This window comes from Halichoeres trimaculatus, unplaced genomic scaffold (assembly GCF_033239565.1).
Source record: "Halichoeres trimaculatus isolate MK-OKI-2021-1 unplaced genomic scaffold, fHalTri1.1 fHalTri1_scaffold_11, whole genome shotgun sequence".
Taxonomy (NCBI): domain Eukaryota; kingdom Metazoa; phylum Chordata; class Actinopteri; order Labriformes; family Labridae; genus Halichoeres; species Halichoeres trimaculatus.
Genome location: NW_027437189.1, coordinates 13492098 through 13518540, shown reverse-complemented (window position 1 = coordinate 13518540; position 26443 = coordinate 13492098). Strand labels below are relative to the sequence as shown.

At 39.4% G+C, this 26443-nt stretch overlaps 1 protein-coding gene across 4 annotated transcripts; it reads right to left on the bottom strand.

Annotated features, from left to right (window-relative positions):
* Positions 1–1805: 1805 nt before the first annotated feature.
* Positions 1806–24903, bottom strand: LOC141799570 (protein phosphatase 1 regulatory subunit 12B-like). 4 transcript variants are annotated; one of them, XM_074681845.1, is made up of 12 exons: positions 24828–24903; positions 21618–21708; positions 21324–21524; positions 21129–21240; positions 20919–21049; positions 10089–10105; positions 9857–9986; positions 9313–9417; positions 9156–9206; positions 8953–9003; positions 4848–5099; positions 1806–2294 (listed from the first exon to the last, which is right to left on the bottom strand). In XM_074681845.1, the coding sequence occupies exons 1-11, from the start codon at positions 24845–24847 to the stop codon at positions 4965–4967; spliced, it is 1044 nt and encodes a 347-aa protein (XP_074537946.1). In that variant the 5' UTR covers positions 24848–24903; the 3' UTR covers positions 1806–2294; positions 4848–4964. The 4 variants fall into 4 exon arrangements, with proteins under 4 accessions (XP_074537946.1, XP_074537948.1, XP_074537949.1 ...); XM_074681847.1 differs by lacking the exon at positions 4848–5099 and adding an exon at positions 8144–8214 and having other exon boundaries at positions 24828–24902; XM_074681848.1 differs by lacking the exon at positions 4848–5099 and adding an exon at positions 8144–8211 and having other exon boundaries at positions 24828–24902.
* Positions 24904–26443: the final 1540 nt, after the last annotated feature.

Below are 26443 nucleotides of genomic sequence, written 5' to 3'. Positions count from 1 at the left end.
TATTGCATAGTTTAGCACATCTGCAGTACATTCCTTAACCCTTGTAGTTTTGAATAAACGTGGCCAAGGATAACAGCTCGCTATCATGTTTGGACTCCAAAATCACATCAGTTTGAAAGAAATACAGAAAACCCTGGACAATACAGCACTAATACTGAAGTCAGTTCCATCTTAGACACAGCATCTATCTGTTGCAAAAACACTTTAGCTGTTGTAATACTGTCTGTTTGAGACATCAAATATGATAAGATATATAAATTAAAGGCTCATTTATAAGGATCATTTTATCTGTAATGAATTTCGTTGACTGGCTGAAGGTTTAAATAATATGCCCTGCTAAAATCAGGTTTATAAGATGCATTTATTTTGCAAAGAAGAAACTCGAAGCCAGTATTTCAGGAAAATTGCTGCAAAAATAAATCATCCTAAGGTTTCTTCTAGGCTCCAGAGACAAATATGGCCAAGTGGAAAATTGTTAAGTTGCCTTCATGTCCATTAAAACCGTCAAAGGGTAACTTACCTCGTGCCCAGAATTTCTTAAATGTGGACCAGAGAGTCATTTGATTTATTTCAGTAAATGTAACACTATGCAGCTGCAGCATAGTGTGAAAGAGCCAGAAGAGAAAGTTTATATGCGTAATGAAGTTAGGATTTATTGCTGCTGTATCAGATTGCATGCGTACTTAATGAACTCTGAGCAACAATTGATAAATCCTTATTCAGCTTAACAATATCATAACAGCATTACATTAAACTGAGGGTAATTTACACCACATTTAATGAAAAGTGCCAGCAACAGTTTATTTCATCCACATTTAACTAAGTTAATAAGATCACACAATACTGTGCAGGATAAAAACATCAGCAGTGATTTTACAACACATTTGTTAGTGGACGGTTTGTGTTTTCATTACTTCACAGAAAGACAGCAAACAAGTCAGAGAGGATAATCTGTGTCTCAGTTTGAAAAAAGTACTCAAAATATAAAGATTAAAACTAAGAAATGCATAAATAAATAAATAACTTAGTACGTTCTTACACACATACGTACATAAACGGCTTCTTGAAGCTGAGTTGCTGTATAAAAGAGTCTTCATGAAGTGTTTGTAAAAGAAAAACTGAAAAGTGGCTGAAACAAAACAGATATCTGAAGAACAAAATCTGGCAAACATTAAATTATATTTTATAGTGAAGCTCAAACACAGCAACTTCCGCTCTGCACCGAGTGTTTATGACTCAGCTCTGCCTTTTAAGTTGAACATATGGTCCACTTCAAATGCAGGATACACTGGGGACATTGTTACATGAAATAAAAAATGATAGGTGTTTGACTGAAATATCACCAAAAAATCTAACCACTTGGAAAAGGTTGGCAGCTTTGCTGTTATGTAATATTTCTGACTTTGTCCCAGGGCTCTGACTCTTGGACTGCAGAGCGGTGTCAGAATTATTTATGTTTTTTTTTCCTCTTCTGACATGGTTCAAAAGTTCACAGGATTGCTGAGGAGTGGTGAGGCGCAGAAGCAGGCACAGCTGAGTAGAAAACCTGAGATATTTAGATATTTCAGTATCATGGCATAAAATGTTCATGTCATAAATCAACTGTTTTGAATCAAATATGTGAGTAAAGCTGGGAATCGTTCTATCAGTGAGGTGATTAAAAAGCATTTTTTAGCTTTTTTTGGTGCATGACTGGACCTTATTTCTTCCTGCAACCATCATATGGATTCAACATTAGCTTGACTTTGCTTTTAACATATTTTCAAGCCAAAAAAACACAACATAACTGATTCATAAAAATAATAATGACATAGACCACTACCTTAGCTTTGCATAACTACGAGCACATCAAGGTATTTTCTGCAGTGCATTATGTTGCAACAAATGTGAAGTCTGAGAGTGATGTGTAGGAAACAATACCTTCATGCAAACCGCTAGATACGTCAAACTGAGCTTTTCTCAAATGGTCCCCGATGAGACATGTCATGATGCAACATATTTGTAACAAAGCAAGTTGTGACTCTGTAGCACACAGACAGATATTTGAAACTTCTGAACACATCTTGTGGAGATTCACAAGTCCCAACAGGCCCAAGGCAGCCAGCACCATAACTCAATTGACAGTCATCGTGTTATGGGTAATTAAACTGACACATCAGTGTTAAAGTGTCCACAAACACAGAGGAGCAGGAGCTTCAGATATGGTTTCATTTGGACAGTTTGCTGATGACCCGGATGAGAGCCCCGTTCTCATCCTTTAGCCTCTGGTTGTCTGACTTGAGCTCTGTTAAGATCTAGAACAGCAGAGGGGAAAAAAAATAAATTAGAAAATGATATCGTCATCATCACACTTACACACGCTAAAATGTATGTTAATGTGAAGTTTGTAGCTGCAGGTGGTTCAGGGACACAATTCACCAGGGTTACTTACAGGAATGGAGAACTACCTCCAGTCACAGCATAAAAAATATGACAAATGGTCGTTCTGTGTAATTCAAGGCCAAGCAATGAGGACATGCTTTACAGTACTTCATCATGCAAGTGAGGAGTGACTTTGACAGTATGGCCTTCATGTGAAATGTAAGACAAAAAAAAATGAAAAAAGGACCAGAATGAATGAAAACTAAGAGAGGGTCAGTTTCCAAAATCTGGGTCATGTCTCTGATGAGATTCATGACTAAAAATACCCAGCCTCTCTGCCAAAGTATTTCCCCTCTACTAGAGACAAACAATAACCCTGTGCTGCAGGCTAGCTGTGACACACAACCTAAAACTGGTGAGTGAGCAAAGGAGCAAATGTGAACCAATATTATCATAACCTGTCACAAATCACAGGTTTGGAGCTCTTTTTGTAACTGTCTTGTGTTTGCATATTCAAGAAATCAAGCAAATCCCAGCAAAGAATGAAAGCCAGTCACTAGTTAGCATACAAAGGTTAGCATACATCGAGTTGAAAAACAGGAAACAGCTAGCTTGACTCTGTCAGAGAGCACAAATTCTATCAACCGGCAACTCTGAAACTTATAAGTAAGCACTATATCTTCTAAGTCTTCATGTTTAATTCACAAGTAGCTAAGGTTGAGTACCTTTCACATATAAAACAATACAGTACTGATGCCCGGTAGCTGGCAATCAGCACCGGTACTCAACGGTACCGATTTACAATCCTTTTTTGTGCTAAAAAAATATTGATTTGTTTTATAGTATGTATTCTTTGTTTTTCAATTTGACACATGCAGTGTTCATGTCAAGCATGGAAAATGCCTACTCTTCCACTCCCTCACAGTCAAGATGCATTCAGGTACCCAAACATGGTACCTTTTGATTTTTCGTGAATCAGTGCCCAGTACATTTGACAGATTTCAGTCGGTACTTATAAAAGTACCTAATTCGGTACCCATCCCTGCAAGTAGCCCTCTATTGAGCACCCATCGAAACGCTTTACAATTTAAATTTCAACTCTAAAGTGCAAAACTGTTTATAACTTTTTTGACATTATTCAATTTTTTCCAGTTTTTAATGTGGACACACATTACAGAACATAACTGAACACAACCCCTGCAAAGTATAATATAAAACAAATTATTAAATTTTTTGGGGGTCAAAATTTAAAGACTTGAAGGGCTGTAGTAAGGTATTTACTTTAATGGAAGCCATGACTTCATGTAGCTTTAGTGGCACCTTGAAGTTTCCAGTTTGAAGACATTCATTAGAAAGTTTAAAGGCAGTTAAGGTTTGTTTTGTTAATTTACCTCAATGCAAAACAAGTTTCTTAATCCCTTTAAGGCCCCCAACAAATCTTGAGATTTGTTTTGTCTTTTTATGCATTTCACTCATTTAATTTCCTGTTTTATTCTGCAAATCGTTTGTTTTATTTCTTGTTGTCTTGTAGTTTTTATCTGTGATCTGTGTCTTGTTTTGAACTATTTGTGCATATTTTCTTTTTCTTTTTTTCTTCATTCTGTTGTGTTTCCTGTTTTATTTTGTGGTTCTTGTTCCTTGTGTGTTGGGTTTGGTTTTACTTGCTGTCTTTGTGTTTTCCCCCGATTCAATCGCACTTTACACTTTGATTAGTTGTACTTCATTTTGTTGATGTGTTTTGTTGATGTTGTGGTTTGTTTTTTTGCATTGGACTTTGGATTTCTTTTGAGTAATTTTTTTGTATTCTAAATTGACCCCTTTTATCTCTGAACTTTTGTTTTGTTTTGCCCAACATTTCATGTCTTGTAGCTATATGCTTAGCTAAGATAACTTATTCACGATATAAGCTTCATATTTACCATACAGACAAGAAGCAGAACTAATCCTGTTGTCAAACTCTCTGCAAAGAGGGAAACAAGTTTATGTATCAAAATATCTCTCTTAACTTTTTGAATTATATACTCATTAGCCTTTTTGACTGCACTGGACCCTGAACCAAAACACACTTATCTGCACCCATGTCTCACAGCTGTTATTATTCATTTTAAAGGCTGATGAGCTCACACACAGCTCAATTTCTCCAGAGGGTTGAAAAAACACATTGCAATGATTTCACAGCACATTACACAAGAGCCACAGATAGTATTTTAACTATTTAAGGTCAATAAATGCTAACATGTTTGTTTCTTATGGTGCAGGCTGCTATGGTGCATATTCAAATCAGATGGTAACAAAAATAGATAACTGTTCATGTCAAATAAAGTCCCATGCAGGTTGAGTATAGATTGAAATGCTCTTCAAATAAAGTTAATTAGGGTATTTTAAGTGGAGTGAGGTCAGCAGGGTTGCAGTATGATAGCACTAAAGGGTTCTGGGTTAAAGAGTGCAGAAGAGGATGCATTGTGAGGGGAAGGTGCAGGACCTGCCTGAGAAGGACTCAGCAGAGGACGAGGGGGGCTGAAGAGGCACCAGAAGGAGGGAGGAGTGTAGAAGTTATGAGGCTGAGATAGAGGACAGGAGAGGGGAGAAGGGAGGACAGAGGATCAGAGGTCCTCCGTCTCTGGCATTGAGGCCGTCTCAGAGAAGCGGGCGAGGACGCGCAGCATGGCTCTGTTCTCAGCCAGGAGACACTCGTTCACCCTCCGCAAGCTTTGGGCTTGAGCCAGAGCTGGGAAAGCCTGCATATAGGAGGAGAGATACAGAGAGAGGAAGCATGCAGGGGGAAGCAGGCCATGTGCACAGAGAGAGATTCATTCAGAGACTGTATACATATCCATTCCTATAAGCATGCACCCACACAGTCACACAGACAGGCGAAAACAATAACAGATCAGAGGGACTTATAGCTACCAGTATTTAGACAAGAGGGAGATTTAGAGAAGGAGAAGCAAAAGCTGCATCAAGCAAAGAAAATGAAGCCATAAACCTGGGCGGTATAAGGAGAGTGGTGAACAGCTGGGGTGTGCAATGTTTTAAGATGGAGGTAATCTGAAATTCACTCCACTGTGTCACACTTTGCACAAGAGCCAGGTCAGAAAAAAGTCAGAGGAAACTAGAGTATTCATTCCCCCACTTATTGGCTCGACTTTTTAAGGCCAACCTCGATGTGGTTGGACTGAAACATCTGTGGTTTGATGTGATTCCTGAGGGTAAACCCCGACACTCACACACACACACACACACACACACACACACACACACACACACACACACACACACACACACACATACACACACACACACACACACACACATACACACACACACACACACACACACACACACACACACACACACACACACACACACACACACACACACACACACACACTCACTCACGCTTTAAGAGTGTCAGGCTAGCCCAACATAAGTGGGTAGATTATGGTTGTGGGTAAGTTTAAAGGAGCACATCCAGCTGCTTCTCAAAATACCAAAAAGCTTCTTGGTTTCTTAGTATTAGCACAAAACTGTTTGCTTTTTTCTGACACGTCGTTGGCTCGAGGAATGAGAGCCCCAGAATGAGGCAAGAATACATGATGACAGTATCCTTTATTAGACTCTTTTAATATTGGGTCCTTTGATATGAAATTAGATGTGACCACACTCTCAGGTCCTGCAGATAAGTCTTCACAGTTGCTATTAATCAAGTTTCATAGGCTGTCGAAAATGATTCAGCCTGTCTGGGGGAAATTTAACACCCTGCTAAGCAATCTCACATTAGCATATCGATCTTATTTCAACAGGGGAAACAGGAAACAGTGTCTTTGATGTGAGACACCTGAATTCAGACTCAGTCAGCTACAGAGACACAGTGTCAGCAGGTTCAGACCTCAGGAGGTCGCTCGATCGTGGACTGTGAATTAAACACTGAATGTAGCCTTCAGCCCTAGAAAGTGCAGTCTATAGTAAAGGGCCATAGCTCTTTCCCAATGGACAGAGGGGTATGGCACAACTCGTTGACAAAAAAAGGCTTTCAGAAGAGTTTTCTTTAAAACAGCATGCGGTTCATTTTCTATTATGTTTTTGTAATAAAGAATGAAAAAAAAGCAATAAATCTGGTTATGGCCAAGGGTCTAACAACCATGCTTAACAAGTCATTTCCATTATGTCTTTGACATATCTTGTTAAATTCTCTTGTTTAAATTTGAATATACATGGTAACTGGCTGTTTGTGTTTCAGTACATTTTGTTGAAAAATAATAAAACAATATATTAAGATATAATTCATGATACAGATACAATACAGATACAAACCAATAGAATATGATCTTATACATGATTGATCCAATATGACAAGCCGCAATCTAATATGATACAGTATGATCTAATATAGTTCGATACCAAATTGTTTAGTATGGTATGATATGATACAATATTAAATAACATGATATTACCCTTCTGATGTGATTCAAATGATCTGTTATGAAACAAAACGTAACAATACTTTAGATACTTTGATGCAACATTATACAAAATAAACTGTAACAATGTTAGATAGGATAAGATATGATACAATATGATAGGACATGATACAATACAAAATTATATGATGCGCTGTAGATTGATATTTAATAGTATATTAGAATTTGTTCTAATAAGATATGAAAGCGTGTGACGCATCCTAAAAGTAAGTATGATATGATACACTGTAAATTACTGTAATTTTGATATGACAGAGTATAATACAGACGATACAACATCACACATTATGTGACGATACATACACCTTACTTTTCTCTAAGAAAAAAGTGTTTTTTATCGTTGTGATTAAGCTATCTTCACATATAACCCCTTGATGCCTGTTGTCTAATATTTGCGACATACCTTGACGGGTCTTGATGCAGCTGAAATGACCTTTGTATCTCATTATTATCTATTGATTCATATTCTATACACAGCAAAGACTGTATCAGATCCACTATGTCAGGATACATTGGTCAGGGGATGAACTTCTCATGTCAATACATATAATATAACTTAGTTATATATTGTGTGTACTATGCTCAAATTTACACTCTCTCCTTAATTAAACATCTGTAAGAATGCGAAAACACATTAAAAAAAATCTATTTTATAATTGTTAATTAATGCAGACATTAAAGGGTTAATAGCACAGCTGTATACTATATGCACTTTACCATAAAGGCTAGCTTAAGTGTTTGCTGACTTATGACAGAACCTAGCTCCACTCAAGCTTGTAACACTCTTTCCTGTGACATCAAGTCTTGCTGGGATCATTTACATTTCATGATACGGTTAACAGCTAAATTAAAAAATATGATCATGTGTGATCTTTAGGCAAGAGGTGGCCTAGCCTTCTAACTTCTGTTAGGTGCAGAAATTCAAATGTGATTATTATTTCACACACACAATATATAAGCTGTTCTGTTATTAACCAGAAAAAAAAAGTTCTTTCAGACATCTGAAAGTCTAAAGTGTTTTTACCACAATTATTATTTTTACTTATTTTTATTTTTCCCAGAATGAGGAACAGGTTCACAAGTCTGACAGAAACTGAAGAGCTCCCCCTTGTGGACAATCTGTAATTTCCTTAACATGGACAAGTGACTTTGTGAGTGAGTGTCTGATCTAAATCTAGAACTTTGGGGTTTCTCTGTGATGTGTCCACACGTGTAAACATGCCTGAATATCTGACAGAACAGAACCATGTGGGGTGACAGGCAGGTGTCAATCACTCCTAAACTTCTCAGAGACCACTCACCATCCCCCCTCCCCTGAGACAGCCTGCTCTCAGGGCTGGTACCCACAGCGGAACCGCACTGGGGCACCCTGCTGAGGGAACCACGACAGCACACCAAGCACACCAAACTTAAGCATGTATTCGATTTATAGGGATGTCATCACTGTCTGCATGTTGTATTTTCTTAGACTGGAGCCGGGATTTTATTTCTCTTGAGTATGACTATGTTACTCTTAAAATCAAATTATAATCTCATTAATTTGTATCTGCTTTCACAACGTGTAAAGTTCGGATCACGTCTCCTCAGGCCTTTCTGTGCAGCACTGCCCTGTGTTTCTCTGTGAGACAGAAAACAGTGCAGTGCAGGAATGTCTCACAAAAGCAGGTCTTTTGCTCTTGGACGGGGTTCGGTATTCAGCTGGAACTAGGTCACAGTGTTCACCCCAACAGTGGGATAAGTGGAGCAGAGGAGCGGCAGGACAGGCTCCTCCTTAGCCTGGCAGGAAGTGGCCCAGCAGAACACTGTGGGTAATGAGCCTGAAGCATTAACCTTCCCTCTCCTTGACTCCAAATCCACCTGGCTAACCAAAAGCCCTGGGGTGGGCTACATGTGTGTTTTCTTGCTCTGTGAAAACACTTTTGGCGTGCTTGATTTAGCAAAAGTGAGATGGGCCTGGTTGGAATGTATTTCTTCAAATACTGTTGGTGTTTTTGGGGGGTCTGGTAAAACATCAACCAAATAAATGACAAGGAGCTTGTATTACAGAGAAAAAAAATGTGTCATTGATATCCAAGGTGTGTGAGCAGTGTTTATTTTTGTGTACACTGACCTTCAAGTCCTCCTCCATGTTTGACACTCTTTTCTCAAGAGCTTGTTTTTCCTGTAAATAAAGACAAACACTAAAATAAATATCTGCTGTGTGAAAGGAACAAGAAAGCTCAAGGAGAGATACAGCTGTTTATCCATTCTCATTGTGCAGAAAGCATGACAAAAGAAAATACCAAGAGGTCAAAAGGTTGCCCTGACACTTACCCTCTTCTCTGTATCAAGTGCTGAAGATCTCTCTGATATTCTGTCATGCCTCTGGAAGTCAAGATGGGGGGGTTAGTGTGATAAATATTTTTTGAGAGCTAATGAACTTTGAACATTATTTCTCAAAACTACCAGACACAGTTAAAGCCCTTTATACCTGGGTAACTTTCTCCAGCTGGGAGCGAATCTTGACGAGCTCTTGTTTGCTGTCCTGCAACCTGGATTTGAGCCTCTCATTCTCATGCAGTGCTTCTGCATACATCTGGAAAATTAAAAAATAGAAACTTAGACATTCATGGCACATTTCTGGTATTTTTTTTTTTTTTTACATTTCATTTTGAGTTAGAAACACTGTAACAAGGGGAGACAGAGATGATTACTAAGCTTTTGGTAGTGAGAATTTAAATGTTGTTCAAAGCTGAAAAATACAGGTTAGCTAAACTTAGTTTTACATTTTTGCAGTGCAATTCACTTAAATAATACAGTTTTTGTGACAGAGGCTGATCTCTTTATTGAAATAATACTGACAACATTCTGTATGAGCATAATGCTACCTGCCTGAACAGTGTGGTCTCAGCCTTGTACCCTCGTATTACTTTGTCTTACAGTTTTAAAATTTGCATCCAGCAGGTTTATAGGGGTGAGGACCTCAGTCTTCTGCATTTATCATTCCTATTTGTTTGAAGTGAGGTAAGAGTTACCTTCTTATAGTCTTTGGTGGTGGAGTCTTCCTCCTGTCTGTTCAAAGCACCCAGCCTCGTCTCTCTCCGTGTGTAAGAACTGGTACGGCCTAGTGGTTTGTCTGTTGCACTTTCCCCACTGGAGTCATATCTAAATGTAACACAATAAGAACACATTTTTCAGAATCAAAAGCACATTTGTCAAGAAATATGGATATTTCTCAAGAAATACAAAGCCATGCAGAAACCATACCTTGACAATCTGTCATGCTGAAAAAAAAGAAGAAAACAACTTATTAGTTTGATCATTCTGCACCACAGCATGGGAACAACACAGTGTAAAAAAAAATCTTCTGTGATGGTTCCATCAAGATTTATTTGCTTGATAAGAACCAACCGAGGCTTGGCAGTGAAATATTTTTCCATTTTGAGGCCGCAGAGAACAAAAACAAAACTTCCAAGTGAATTATCACAGCGTGTTCAGGGACCTGAAGTCCCAGAGGGAAGAAGTGCATGATGAACGGAGATATAATTCACCCCAACACTGCAGCGACAGGGTTCATACAGGTCAAACCTCCCCGTGTGCCCGGTTAATCTCGTAGAACAGGCAGCAGCCACGCAAAAGCCAGCAGCATAAAGATGACATCATGACATCAGAAGCTAAGTATCTCCTGTGTGGCTGGTTGACGTCCGACCCCAGACAACAGACTGATAGCAGACTGTCCTGGCAGGTTTTTCACAGCCACTAGCCCAGTGCACGGAGCTGCCAAGTTGTCTGCTGAAATCAGGATTTGTTTTCCATCTCACCAAGGAGTCCGGATATTGGGCTCAAATCAGAGGAGTTGTTTGCGTATTTCTCAGGTCTGTGTTTTTAGAAACCACATTACCTCACCAGATTTCTTCATTATTGAACACAGAACGGCTACCTTAATAGGTATGTGGACACCTTACACAAAATCAGCTGTGAAAAAAAGTCTGCAATTAAAAAAAAAAACTCATCCAGGACTGCTGCTAGCCTTTTGATGCAGTAGTCCTGGAAATGAGGACCACAATCAGACCCCTCAAACAAAACAAAAAAAAAAAAACTTGTTATTTTTTTTTTAAGCAGAGAGCAAATTCATTTTATAGCTAACAACAGTAGCTACAGCTCAAAATGAAGCATGAAATCTAAGGCAATACTGATTTTCAGGAGGTGGCGTTAGCAAAGAAATGCATTGTCATGCTAATGGAAATTATAGGCTTAAGCTAGCAAAATGACAGCTAGTAGATTGAGAATCACAAATTTTAAGGCTGTGTATTTTTTATTTGATCTTAGGATCAATTTAACATGTAAAGAAAAATTTCAAGATAGTTTGTCATCAAAAATCTGGCACACGGGTGAGAAATATGGTTGCCATTGCTAACATTAGATCAGCTTCATCCATATTTGATGGTTAGCATATCTTCAGGATACTAAAACAGGCAACAGAATAAAGATAACATTCAGACCTCATGTAAAATATATGTTTAATAGTTATAAGTGTTAAAGGTAAAGTCTTTAACCTTTATTGGGATCTTTTTATTGCTGCACCAGGAAATTTCTCTGAATCCACCGTTACTCAGCTTACTCTAGAGTCAAGGAATGAATGAAAACTGTAATGGGAAAGTTTATCTTTTCTATCAGCCAGAGACTGGAAAGGAGACAGATGATGCTAGTTCGAGGAAAGACTGATCTATGATGTCTTTGCAGTGCCTGATGAAGTCTCATAAACTGTTAAAATATTTGAAGCTGCAGTCCTGCCAAAGAAACAGGGCTTTAAACACCTATTTTTGGAAACAGCTTTGCAATAAACATCTTGTGTGGTTGTCCAAGATGTTCAAGACAAGACACAGATGTAGCTGCAAAATGCTCTTTATAGGACAATTCATGTCAAAAGAAGCAGAGCTCACAGTTATTCATGCGCTCACATTTGGCTAGTTGGGGAATATTTCACGCAGCGTCAAAGGAGCAAGTGTTTACATAACTGAGCCAGCGCTGCCTGTCCTTATGTGGTCATGTGCTTTAGCAGAGCCATCCAGGAAAAAGCAGACCTCCATGACCTCAGATGAAAAAGGGCCAAGGATGGGGGCAGAGGGAGCTCACTTGTTCCGATATGTCTGCAACAAAGAGGATATTCCTCTGCAAGATTTGGTGAAAATTCATAAATCAACTGGAGTGATTGGCCGCCTGGTTTTCATGAATAACTCATCGCAGACTCTGCCTTCTGGGAACTTTTTCTTTCAACCACTCTTCAGCAAACTCTTTCAAGTTCTTACTTCCTCTTCCAAAAACTATTTCACACCGGAGGATTAGCAAATTGGTGAAATAACTTTTTTTTTTCACTAACATAATCTTATTCTCTTACATGTATGCCTGCATTATGGCACTTATTATTCAAATTGAGCCACAGCCAGAAACAGGCTGAAATTCTACGTCTGATAGCAGCTGCTGCAGAGTGATTCCCTTGTTAGGAGAAGAAGAGGGAGTCAGAAGTGGCCTTTGAGGCTCAGTAAACTATGTGAGGCAGAGCAGATGCAGGAGGAGAATATTAACTGGAGGGGGAGAAAAAACAACAGAGTGTCAGGCTGATGGAAACAGCCTCCAAATGGGTGCATACTTGAATCACAGGCGCGCTGTAAACACCTCCAGTTTTATGGTTTGCCAGGACCGATATCATGCACATCATGCAGGGGGGCAATGAGGGCAGAACTGCATGAGCTCAGTGTTTACACGACCGTGTTAGCAGGACCTAGTGAAATCATCATCAGAAGGCTTTCACCCATCCTCTTTTTGTTTTTCCTCTTCTTTATTTTCACAGCATCACTGCTTCTGAGCTGACTGGATTGTGAAGTAGGAAAATGTGAGCTGCACACACACACACACACACACACACACACACACACACACACACACACACACACACACACACACACACACACACACACACACACACACACACACTTCACCCGAACGACTGGGACTAAAACAGTGCGCACAACCATAAAAGACGTTTCTTCCACATTCACTCACCTTTCCTTACTCGAGCTGCTCCTCCCTTTCCTCTCTTTTAACTCTTAACTGTACATGTGAGGCTGTTCTGCTACTGAGATAATCCTACTTTTTAAGAGCACTCACTCTCCAGTTCTACAGTTCTACAGTTTCATATAGCAGACGCTTTTGTGCAAAGCCCTGTATAACACAAGCAAGAATTAAGACAGAAGGAAAACCTAGTTAGTGTGACAACAGTGCTACAAGTTATTCGGCTGCAGGTGCTGACATTAAGTGCATGTTTTTTTTCAGTTTGTCTCACATTCAGTTGTGACAACTTAGATGATCAAGTCAAGTAAAAATCCAAAAACAACAACAGAGTAGAACTTTGCCCCAAAAACAAATCGTACCAAACTTTTGATTACAGACTACTGGAAAACTAATGCCGCAATTCATTCTGAGTGTTTGTTTTGCTGTAGCTTATTAGTTGTTTTTCATGTAAAAGATCAAGATTTTGTGACTAGACTAGTTGCCTACTCATTCAGACCAAGCAGCAACCTCTGCCTGCAAGATATGAAGCTGATATGGAAGTGCATAAAACTGCAGTTAAATGTGTTTAAAGTCTGGTATAAAATGACTTCTGTCTGAGTAGCTCATTTCTCTCCGGACACATACTTTGAAGATATGAAGATTCAGAGTTGCCCAATAAGACACACAGATTTTCTGATTGACAGGCAGACGCCCCAACTCTGCCTCTTTATCTCACAATACTTTGAGTGAGGTTAGGTAGTGTTCATCATTTCCAATCTGTCAACTGACAACAATTGGCTTCAAAACTCAGCTTTAGAAACAGATGGGTGACATCATGGAGACTAGTGTGTATTATACAGACTATAGTTTGAAAACAGAAACAGTCAAAATTGTGTGCAAGTTATTTAACACAGCTTAACATGCTTTCACAGAGTCTACAGGTAAGCTATTTTAAATTGTTTTGTACATTGTGGCTAACATTAGCAGAGCTAGCGCCACTAGCTTTCAGTTCTCCCTGCAGGTTGATGTCCACATGACTGCGTGTGTTTCATAGTCATCTTTAACCAGACACAGCCCGCATACAATATTAAAACCATTTACAGCTGTTATCTCTGCTTGTTTATGTGTGAGTAGTAGTAGTCTATAGCTATAAAATTATCATTTGCTCCTTTAACTGATTTGTTATTCTGGTGCCAACTGTCAAGAGTGATGAGGATTGATCATTTAGTCGAATAATTGCAAAAGTCCCAGGGGTAAAGAGTTAGTGTGAAGGCTATGCTATTAGCTTTCTCTTTCAAATGTACACTCGGTTTAGTCAACCTTTATGGACCTGACTCAGTGTGAGTGTAGGCCACTCACTTCCAGCTCATACAGTCACATGAATAAGACACTGAACCCCAAATTGCGTTCAGTAACACAGCCAACAGTGTCAAAATGCACATGAATGAGAGTAGTTAATGGTGATGGGCACTTCACAAAGCATTCTCTGCCATCAGTGTATGACTGGTGTGAATGGATGCATTGGAAATGTAGTGTGTTAGCACTCTGAGTGCTTGGTCAAGCAGTATCAGTTCAGTCCATTTACTAAAGGTATAAAGTAACATTACTCAGAAATACTCAATTACACCTCAAGTGCCTCAGTTTAACAACACGTAAGTAAATAAACTTAGCTTCTCCCCATCTCTGTGAACATCTGCCAAATGACGAGTGTCATCCAATTATGTTAATTTGTTCCTGTTTATACGGCTTCCTGTGGTTCACAGCTGTAACACAGATTGTATTGAACTAAGGAGGACCAGGTTTGTTCTCATCAAAACATTGAAGAGATCTAAAAATACTTCATCAACCTGATTCCACGCCCCCCTCCTTCACCACATTTTCTCTCCCATTAAAAGTGCGATCAGATTTGGGCTGACATCATGGAAAATGAATTCCTGAGTCTCACCATGGATACAGCACAGAGAGGCTGACACAGGAAGAAAAAAATGTAGAAAACTGACAGCATCCAACATACCATTACCCTAAAGACTGTTTCTGAAGAGCAGAGCAAGATTTTGCACGAGAAAATGCGCGAGTCAAATTGAGACATTTCCTTCTGTCCCTTTAAGTGTGTCTGTCACGCACAGAGTGCTGCTCAGTCCGCTGCTCTGACATAAATACAACAGTCAAACAACGCCCATGAGAATACGCCACTTAGACAGAAAAAACACAACAGGAAATTACTCAAGGAATGCTTCAATCCAAAGGTCTTTTCCAGAAAGTTTGGTCAGACTGAGAGCTTCAGAAAGAATCCTCGCCTTTCTTTCACAGAGTATCTCATAGTGTGATAATGAGTGGTTCAAAAATTATCTGATTATTACAATAAAGCACTCCAGTGAGCCAGCACAGGCTAATTACTCATCTTAACTGCTCATAATTACTATAAATTAGAAAAAAGCTACTGTGAGGCGTTTTATTAGTTGCTAAAACAGAGTAAAATTATCAGGCTGACTCTTTATGATCCATAAAAGTAAATGGAGCAGAAAGATTGACAGTCTTTGGTATTTTAAAATCTGTAAATGCTGAGAGGGGGCAGGTGTCAGAAAAGGCAATTTAAGACATAGCTGAAAATACTTTTTACTAACTTCCACAACATAGTAATACTTTACATGGTTAAATGAAAATAGAATGAGACTCTTTTGTATACAAAACCATGACACCTGTAAGAAAATTAAACTTCTTGTAGGTATTAATTTGTCCACAGGGGGCGCCAAAAATGATGCAAACAAAGTGCTGCTCACGGGAGCTTCAGATGTGTTTCTTGTCTGACAGAAACCTTATGCATTACCTTATTTATGCATTTTTACAAGCTGTTTAATGCAGGGAATAATTCCCGCTTTTCTTTTCCATAAATCATACTGTCTAAAAAATGTTAAACAGTGAAAAATATCTGGTTTAACATAAAACTTTATATTTAGTTTTAGTTATGTGAAAGTTCTATTTTGTGAATGTTGAAACCCTTCGGAATAGCTTCTACAAAGTTGCGATTGCTCATATTTGAGAGGCTGAAATGAAAAAAAAAAACTTTGTTTTTTCCTTAAAAAAACCCTGTTAAATATTGAAAGTGGTACAGTGTAATTCACCTTTAAAAATTCCTTAAAGCTCTTTTTATAAGGGCTGCGCTCTTACAAATGTCTCATAATAGTCTAGTTCATAAATGTTTGACACTTTCTAGAAATAAATTCATATCTTGTAGTTTTGATCAAACAACAAGGATGCTTATTAAATGAACTAGGATTTCCATGATAAATCGTTATCTGAAAATAACATGAAATAACACAAAAAGATGACCACAAAGTTAAAAAAAAATACAGGAGAAAACTTCCTGATCTTACTCTGTAGTTTTTGTCTGTAGGGGATGGAGAGGATGGTGGTGACTCTGTCAGGGACTTCCTGGTGCGAGTCAAGTCCTTGGTGCGCGGGTAGTATGATGACATTTCCCTCCACATCTGTCCGTTTTTCACAGGTCAACTTCTACTGAAACATACACCGAGGCCACGGTCAGTTAAAAGCTGCACAGACACACAGATTCCCTCAAGCAAGAGTGACGCAGATGCCCATGACTGTGCTCCCAGGGAATCCTCAGCAACAACAGGTGTGTATGTTAAAGAGACTGAACGTGTTTGAGTCCCGCTTTGAACTCTGCAGAGAGCAGCTGCTAACTTTGGAAGGATTTCAGATCTTCAGTGTTCAGTGAAGCAACAATCAGATAAAAATGCCAGAAATCTAAACAGGATTATCTCGGTTGATCACAAAAACAGAGGAAAAAATGTGACACTAAATCAAACTAATGATCAACTCTTATTTCCGCTCTGTCAACACTAAAGTTTCTGATGAAATGAGAAGTCCAAAAGGAAGAAGCCAAGAGAGAAAAGTTTGTTCCCAATGCTTCCTCTTCCAATGTTTCCCAAAGTTATACACACTCTCTCTCTCCATCTCTCTTCCTCTCCTTTCACTGCTTGGTCGCCCTCCCAGTCCCCCTCCCCCCTGTACCCTCTCCTCTCCCTCTCTTCTCCCTCCTGTCTTCAGTGTTGGCAGCCTGCCAGAGGCTCTGCTATGGCAGCACTCGGCACCAAGGGCTAAAATTGTCCACTGATGTGGACGGGGATAAGGGGAGGTGGAGCACAAAGCCAGAGTAGAGAGGAAGAGCTGCAGCGGTTTGTGTTGAGAAAGGTCAACACACCGTATTACCTGAGGAGCCATCAACAACTGAGGGTGTCAAGTAACTGTGCGCGCCCTGCAGTGTGATGGAGAGAGGTGCTGTTAGTGCGAGTGTTAACACAGAGTACTTGTGCCAGGTTCCCCTGAACCAAATTATGTTGAATCAATTTAGCCCCATGGCTCATCACGCAGCCTTAATGAGGTTTGCAGAAAATAAATGAGAGGGTTTTTGATACATCTTTTTATGAAGCTACAACCTTGTTAAAGAAATCATCTTGAGGACTGTGCTTGTTTACTTTCTTTCAAAGTAAGATGAGGTGGTGGTTGCCACTTCAAGTCATGAAACAGGAAAGACAGCTTATCAAAGATAGAGAAAAAAATTGCTAGTTTGGAAAGGAAAACCGTCAGGTTATTGCCGTGTTGGGCCAGAAATTACTTTGACTTAGGGCCAACACTCTTATATCTCCACCAATTTGTTTGTAATCATCCCAGCCTCTGTAAAATGAAGTAAAGATCTTGGAAATCTTATATTTTGTCTCTTTACCCACAGAAGTGCTAGTAAGTATTCTTCATGTGTCTGGTCTTCCCTACTAAAGACACTATTTCTACCAAAAGTACCAGGAATGTTAAGTTCCTGGAACTTTTCTTTTTGGAGCTGCATTGTCTGTGGCTTCCTGTTGCTCATTTTCACTGCAGCCTAAAGTCCTCCAAAGATCATACACATCAGACCAATGATATCTGGAAAACTAGTTCAAGTGTCTGTCAAATAAAAGCACAGCTCAGCTTTATCCCAAGATCCCACAATCTTCCTCTGATGCTTCTACCCATCTGTCCCTCTCACTGCTTAGCTGGTTTCTTTGAGTAAGTGAAGCACCAGTTAGCAATGTAAAAAATAGTTTCCTAAAAAGATCAACCCCCCAAACCCCAGACAACACCAAAAACCAAGCTCAGATAAGAAAAACTGATGGGGATAAAACACCTCTTCTCATAAAAATCAGTTCAAGGGAGAATCTGTTCACTGACAGGAAGGCTATGATGTAAATCTATGAACTTTAATTTGTGGGAAATGGCTCAATTGCTTTTGGGCCATTTCATTTAATAAAACGAACAGCTCAGATAACAGCTGCTTTTAAAACCTCTGTGAAGAATTTTGGGATAGTTGGGATTGACTGAAAATCAGTATCAAGGGCTCTTTTTGAACTGCTAAAGTAAATCAGCCTAAGATTGATTTTTCTACGTTTTTACTTCCACCAACTGAAACCAGCACTGTGGGCCAGGTGCCAGTCAAAGTGTCTACTATACACTGCCAAAATGGCTTTGTCTGACTTTTAAAATTAGCAATGATACACACTAGGTACATGAAAAAAAAAACAAAAAAAAAAACAAAAAAAAAAACAAGAGATACAACTTGCAGCTTTGTCCAGAGGAAAGCTAAAGGGGATGTAAACTTCAGTCAGTTAACAAAAAATAACTGCAGTTTCTCAAGTCTCCCCTCGAGGCTGGTTCCAAAAGCTCAGGAGGCCCAATTTAGACACATTACAATGCCAATTTTACAGCAGAATAATATCTGCTTCAAGCCTGGTGTGAACAAATAAAAATAAATTGAAAAATTGGGCTAGCCCAATGTTTTATTCTTACACAATGTTGAGGAGTTGGTTTTTTAAATAGGGTTCGAATTATGAGTTATTAAGCATTGAAGGAGGCATGGTCGACTCACAGTCACAGACATGTGAGAACATTGTAGCTTTGTTTCAGAAGGCTTGGGACCCACCTCATCTTTGCCTCTTTGCCAATTTAGCCAAAAAATGGGTAAAGACAGCATTTCAAATATGGCGACCGCTTTTTTACTTCAGAACTCCCCCTCACAGGCAGTGACGTCGCTAAAACTATGTTCATTCTATCAAAGAAATGTAGAGCCAGTTGATTCCCACTTTATCTGGGCAACACGCTAGATTTAGCTGAGAAGATGCTGGCAGGAACCTTATGATTGCCAATACAGACCAAAAGAAGTATCACCAATAATGCAAATGTTGTAATGTTCCTTTAAACAACCCAGCAGCCCCCTCTTGCTTTTTTTCCCATGGCCCACACAAGCCAGCTTGTGCTGTCTTCCTTTTATAGTGAGGTTTGCAGAGCCTTGCTGTTCCCAAACTCTCTTATCCTTACTCAGGGCGAAAAAGATACAAAGAGAGATAAGGGTGAGAAGAATTCAACAGAAAGATGGAGGAGAGATGGAGCAAATATGAAGGAAAACTACACAGGAAGTGACAAAAGATGTGATCACTGAAAAGAGGAGTAAGATGAGCTAATGTGGTTTAAAATTTAGTGAGAGTGGACAACCCCCTAAAGAATTAACAACCAAACAGAAGTGCTCATTTTCTAATACAGTTTATCCTCAATACTTTAACCTTTCTGAATTGTATCAATGATATCTGTTTAGGATTCTATGAGAGATAGTTTGAGGTGATTTAAGTTATAGCTCCCCATCTCTCCTCCTCATGAATACAGAAAAAACCACTAAGTTCAATGTTTTTTTTGCAGTTAATCTGGTAAAAACTATGATCCCAATGCTGAGTCTTAGTCCAAATAGTGGCACTGGATTCAAAAAAAGTGGCTGCAAGGACAGTCCTGTTTTCTCAGTTTCACTTTCAAAGTATCAGTCTTCTGACTGACTTGCTCTCCACCTGTCTTTCTTTCCGTCGCTCAGAGTCATTGTGGAAAATCTGCTCCGATCATCATGGAGTCATGCAGAGGTCGGCTGCAGTGATGGGCCGCCTGTCATGCTTCTGATGAAACCTGGCTGCTCGGTATGATTATCACAGACAGATATAGTCCTCTCTGTAACGCTGAGAGACTCTCATGTTACCAACAGATCTCTCTGTCAGATTCCACCATGGGGGACAGCTGAACCAATGGCCTTGAGTCGGCTCACAGGGAAACCAATTTCCTTTCATACTGTACGGTATAATCTTGTAAAAGTCACCCTCGGCTGCCTTATCATCCCTGTGTCACCTCTGCTTCCTGCTCTCTATTTTTATCTCACTCATAGAAAGACAAACAAATAGAATATCCTCTGCGTGAACAGCCAGGTTGCACCCAGTTGAAGGAATTAGCAATGCGGATCAGGGTCAGGGTTTTTCACAGGCAGCACACAGGTGGAGAATGAAAGAGAATAAGAAAGTCAATCCCTCCGAATCCAAGGCTAAGACCAAGCTGAGAGCGACTCACTTTTGCCCAATAAGGTATGGAATGCTGAGACACCTCTGCCATGTGATGTGAAGAAGCAAAGCGACTCTGAGGGAGAAAAGGGGGGGTTGGACTGTCTTTCTGTGAGACATTAACCAGCACTTCTACTTAAAAAGAGTCTGTGAACACACGCCTCACATCCACGGTTGCTGTGCATCTTGAAATGTTGCATCAGAGATCTGAGCTCAGCTGCCTTTGAAGCATTACTAAAGCTTTGGGCAAGGGGGGAAACAGGATGTGAATATGAAACAATGATGCTAATAAATATTGAATGGTGAAATGATGGTGGCATAAGATGTAAAATATCTGTTATCGTTCTGCCTTTTTCATAAATACAAAATATTTTTTAAATTGTATCTATTCTTTTTTTAATAGTAAAAGCCAAAGGGTACTACCTCCATACTTAAACACACCCCACTATTCCCAAAGGTTTGTCAATACTTTGAATTAAGTCAGCTGTAAATATCAGTAAACCCAGGCATGAAAAACAAAAAAACATTGGATGTCATCTGGTGCCATCTAGTGTCAGAAAAGGAAAACAACAGGGAAAATGTCATTTTTGTTTCTCTGTGGCTATCTGTGAAAGATGTTTCTTCAAACCTCTGAAGTGTTGTAGTCTAAACTGTCAATATCCCAGCAGCGTCGTCTCTGTTGCTGCTTTGGTGTTAAGATGGGCTGCGCTGTTTCTTCAACGGGGTTCTGATTTTCATCTTTCCGCCATCGCTGACCAACTGCAGAAAAAAAATTAAATAAAAAAAAAATGACACACCAGCTAAATACAACACATATAATGTCATGTATTTCTCTGACCTCTGTAGGTGCTAAATTGGGCCAGGCCACACGACTCAGCAGCTGAGGAGTTAAAAAGATTGGACACCTCGCCCTCCACAACTGTTTCTAACCTGGTGTCAATGTTCCCTTCCTGAAAATGCAAAAGATAAAACATCTGCCTCAGTTGAGGACCATCAGTCTAATCTGAAATCTGCATGGATATCATTTACTAACCTCGTCCATTTTGCTCCACTTGCGAGTGATCTCCATCATCCCACTGGGCTCTGTCAGGTCCGTTCTGACCCTCCTGTCTTCTGCAGAATCTTTCCTCAGACAGGATCTGTCGTCCAGACTCCCTCCTTCTGCTGTTTGCCTGTCATGAGAAGGCAGACTGATGGTCTTCTGAGCTTCTTTCAGGTCTGTCAGAGTCACACCCTGCGGAAAAGAAAGCTTCAAACTAATTTCTTTATGTCAAATTTTCAGTCCAGTTTAATACACCTGAACATCTGACAGGCTTTTGTTTCTTACTTGTGTAGACCTGCGGGTCTGTCTGGCATGACGGGACTTTGCTTTCCTTTGAGACTCTGCTTCTTCATCTCTGACTGGAGTCAGATATGACCTGGGTCAAGGGAAGAAGCAGAAAAAAGAGAGTCACACAATGTTGTCCTCCAAAACTTCTCTTGGACAATGATTACAAAATCAATCCCAACAGAGACATTAAACACACTGAACATTATTAACCAAGCCCAAAAAATACAACTGTAAAAGAAACCCCTGTAAACATAATGTGGTTTATATTTTGTGAACTATCACAGCTCTAAAAAGTAAAGTCATCATAGACTCATCAATTATAACTCTTTCGTTTTTACCCTTGGACAGAAAAAGCTTCTAAAGAACAACTTTCCGTGTCAAATTTAATTAATTTACAAATAAGAAGTCTTTTTTACTCCAACCTGTAACTAAATCTGCTTTCATTGTGAATTTCAGTGGGGGTGGAATAAATACACCGAACTGAACCTCAATCTTCTAAAAATAGAACATCAAATTTGGGTCAAATCATGCATAAGCTATGTGTTTGAACAGTTTGGCTGAATCAGGGTTTAAGGTGCCTTAAACCACCAACCCTGCATCACACCATATTCCCCTGCAGAGAAAATCATCACTTCAGTCAGCACCACTCATGTCAAAGAGAAGTAAAAACTGCATGTGATGAGTTATATTTAGCAGCATGACTCTGTTATGAGAACTCTTCCCATGCATATGTGGAAATCCAAAGGCAGACAGAGCACATCCCCCTTAACCAAGGCAGGGAGAACAGCAGTAGTTTTGGTGAGGCTACACCATGCACATCACATATGACATCAGACACAGCATGACAAGTGAGTTGCACTGATGCGGTGTGTCAGTTCTAGAGTCATCATCTCACAAGCTGCAGATTGGGGGTTTAACCTCAGCTGTTGCTCAGTGGAGTGTGAACATGTATGATCGAGGTTAGCTAATACTAACAGTCTCCTTCTATACCAATCTCTACATCAGTGTGTGAATGTGGCGTGAATGGAAGTTGTAGTGTAAGAGTGCCTTAAGTGCTCAGAAACACTAAAAAGGCACTATGTAAGTACAAGTTCATATACCACTACCACTCTGTTTACCAAAGTGGTTTGCAGAAGAAGCAGAAAGCACAGACAGTTTAATTGAATGTGAAGAAGGTTATCTCCAATGCTCAGTTAACTGCCCTGGCCTAAAGGGACTGTGAAGACTTTCTAAGTGATCTTGAAAAAAGTCTCTCCTCTAGATATATGCCTGATCACAATCAACAATTTACAATTAGATTATCAGCACCAAAATAGGTTATTTCTAAATGCAGGATTAGCTTGATCTATGACATGTCGAAGTCTATAAAAACAACACCAGGCTGGCAAGTGAGAAGAAAGAGGTCTTTTTTCCCTGCTGTAAATAATTTCTTGAATTAATTTTGTTGTTACGGTTGACACTTGAGCTGAACTGTCTGACCGAAAAAAGACAGAAGAGCAGAGGAAAGCTAAAGGGGAGAATGATAGAGCTTAGGCTAAAGGCTAAAACACAGGCTAAGCCATTTGTGATAATGTTCATTTCAACCCACATGTAGCAGTTATTCTGCAGTGGTCTGTTCAAACTTAAGAGTCTATCAGTAAAATTAAGAGTGAGGTTACCTTTGCTGTGCTTAGTAGATGAGCACTGACAGGACAAAATGAGGATTCACTTACATATGAACAATACAAAAATGTCTCAGAGCACTGGGCTGTGAGTAACACTAAATTTAGCCAGCTATTAAACTATGGTGCAAACTTACAAAGTTTACTTGTTGACACGTTCCAAACAACAGGGTTAAGTAACTGTTGATAAATACATTACCTAGTCACATTTTGACAGGTCAAAAATTGTCTTAAACAAGTAAAAGTTGAGCTTAAAAGATAACCAGATCTCCATTAGTTTTCAAAACAAACACACCCCTTGTTAAGAGTCATGCCATCACGACAGTGTGCGTGTGATTCCAACCGAATGTGTCACTGGAATTCACTGCAAACAGACAGTCCTCACAGTTCCTACCAATTCACTACTTTTTTCAGGACGATGAACCACAGATACATGCATTAAATTAAATAATGAAGCACAAAATAAAAATGTTTGACTTAGTAATTCACAACCCTTTGCAACATTGAAGTTATTTTCCATTAGAAAAGAAAATGTCTGTCATTTCCCCCAACATACCTATCATTTAGGCTTAGTGAGAAGCATAATATTAAAAAATGGTCATTGCATTTTTTATGTTCAGTGGTTATGTTGTACTTCTAATACTTATTTGCCTATGAGTCTCAAAACTAAACAGTTGAAAAGCTGAATTTCTCATGGATTTAGCCGTGCATGTTCCCTTAGCAGATGGAAAACTGCACTGATTTACCCCCTTGAATCATTTTTACCTATGTCCTTGTCAGCAACATTTAAATTTAGGATTCAGGATTGCATCTTTAAGCCCAGTGGTTTACAGAGACACAGAAAGAGCTGAGCCAGCATCAGAGCAGAGGCTCATGTTTTACCCAGAGAGCTGCTCTCTTCCTCTGCTACGCTTTTACTGGTATTGATCTCAGTGCTGTGGAGTCACCCTGAATCCTCACTGAGAGTTAGCAGGCTTGATAGCAGTATGCTTATCTCTGTAGTGCACAAAGCAAAGGGGATGGACTCCATGACTGTGCATAGTTTTAAAGGCTGAAGGTGCAACCAGCACAAGGAAGTAAGAGCTACCTACAGATGCTAACAAACACATGCCTTAATTCTAACAATCTCGATCATGAGTCAACTTTATATCTGTGCACCCATGTATGAGAAAAAACTAAATCTGCAGCAAAGTGCCCTTTCATGCAAAAAAATAAATAAATAAATAAATATCACTGTTGATAGTTAATAAACTACTGCAGTTGCTAAGAATAATATCCTTCAGCTAATCATTAGCAATGTAAATAAAAGGCTAATCGAGTACATCAAAGAGGGTAACATATTTTCAGTCCCATGGCAGCAACTACAAGCTCACATTACATTAGTTCATTAAGGCCCACAGCATCTCGACAGGGCACAGTTGCTCCAAATTAAAATCACAAACAGCACCAGCTTTGCCAAACTAGAGGCCTGTCAGGGTGAAACAAAGTAATTGGTAAAACAAGAAGTAGGAGCAGAGCAGCACGAATAAGTCTCTCTGAAACTCACCTGGGAACAAATGCCTGCATGGTCCCCGATGAGGGTCAAAGACTGAGGTGCTGAGACACTGCAGCAGTGATGAGCGGGAGAGGCTGGAGCAAATGGATCTGTAACAAGGAGAGTGCAGAGAGGGAGAGGGAGGAGAGAGGAGAGGGAGAGACTTCCTGCCTATAAAGTGGATGATGCACAAATAATCAATTTCGACTTTCTGTCCACCGGAGTCTAGTGTAAGCATCTCTATATGTGCTCCAGCTCAGCTAAACATGCAATACATACAGTATATTTCTTCATCTGGTTACAACAACAAAAAAGTGACTTAGTGACCAAATAACAAATATTTTCAAATTGTGTGGATCTGCTGTCAAAGCTAATCATGTTAAAACTTGGGAAGCCTGATTAAAGATCCATTCATTCACTCAAGAATCAAGTGTGCATAGGGCCCGATTTAGTCATCTGATGAAAAATCTTTGTTTCACTGAAATGCAAAGAAGCTGCAAGAAGTCTGTTGTATTGAAGCCCAGATAAATTAGTTTATTCCATGTAAGCACTACATCTGATAAAGTACTCCTTGCTGGTGAGTTGTTGCTTTGTTTCAAAGCAACGTGGGTTCAGATTCTTTGTGGAGCTGTAGAGTCAGGAACTAAGTTTCCAGCTTCCTCTTTCTAGAATGTGGACAACAGATTTTGAACTACTACAGTGAACATTACACAAAATAAAGCCCAACAGAGTAACGCTGACATAGAGTAGTTAAAGCTTGTGTTATTGGTCCTCCCTCACTACAAGACTGTTCTGAGTTCAGCTCCTCATTTGGACTTATAAAAGTATATATTAAAGAGGGAGTGTTCTGAGTTCCCATATTCTAAATAATAAATATGCAGATTATCAAACTACTACATACCCATAAATTGTACAAATCCCTTAATATTTCTGCCCTGTTAAAAAAGAAGCACGAGATCTTCACAAAAGCTTGCCGAAATGATGAGGTCATCACATAAAATTGGTTGATGACAAGTTGAAGAGTGGGGCCCTAAACACAAGGGTCTGCCCAAGGCTCGATCCCCCGACAGGCCTCTGGAGGGCCGGCCAAGGGGCAAAGCATTTTTGACAGAGGCTGAAATAAAGGTTTTCTAAAACACCACTGTGAGGAAATATGAGATACTTTTTACATTTGAATAGTCTTAAAGCTACAAGGATGCGAGAGGGACAATAAAACTCTAAAAAAGCACAATACACCTCTTTAAGTGTTCTGACTTGCTCTTCCTTGAGTGTGGACCACAGATCTTGAACTACTACCCAAATAATTACAATACTTTGTATTCAGGTTACAGTGCTGCATTGGTCATGTGTTCAATACCTTCTCCACAGATTTGAAGAAAAAAAAACAATAAAGAAAAAGAAGATGAACCCAAAGTTATCCATCAAGGGTCTGGTCGCAAAACAAATTGGCAGTCTGAGCAAATCAAACCCAGACATCCATCTCCCAGCTGGATGAGGGGGTTTCTAAATGTTGTAAACTGAAAAAAAAAACTATTTACAGATTAAATGTGGCAGCTTCTCTTTTTCAAGTATTTCAAGTGCTGTGCAATATTTGTAATTCATGTTTGAAGGGACATCACAGCAACACA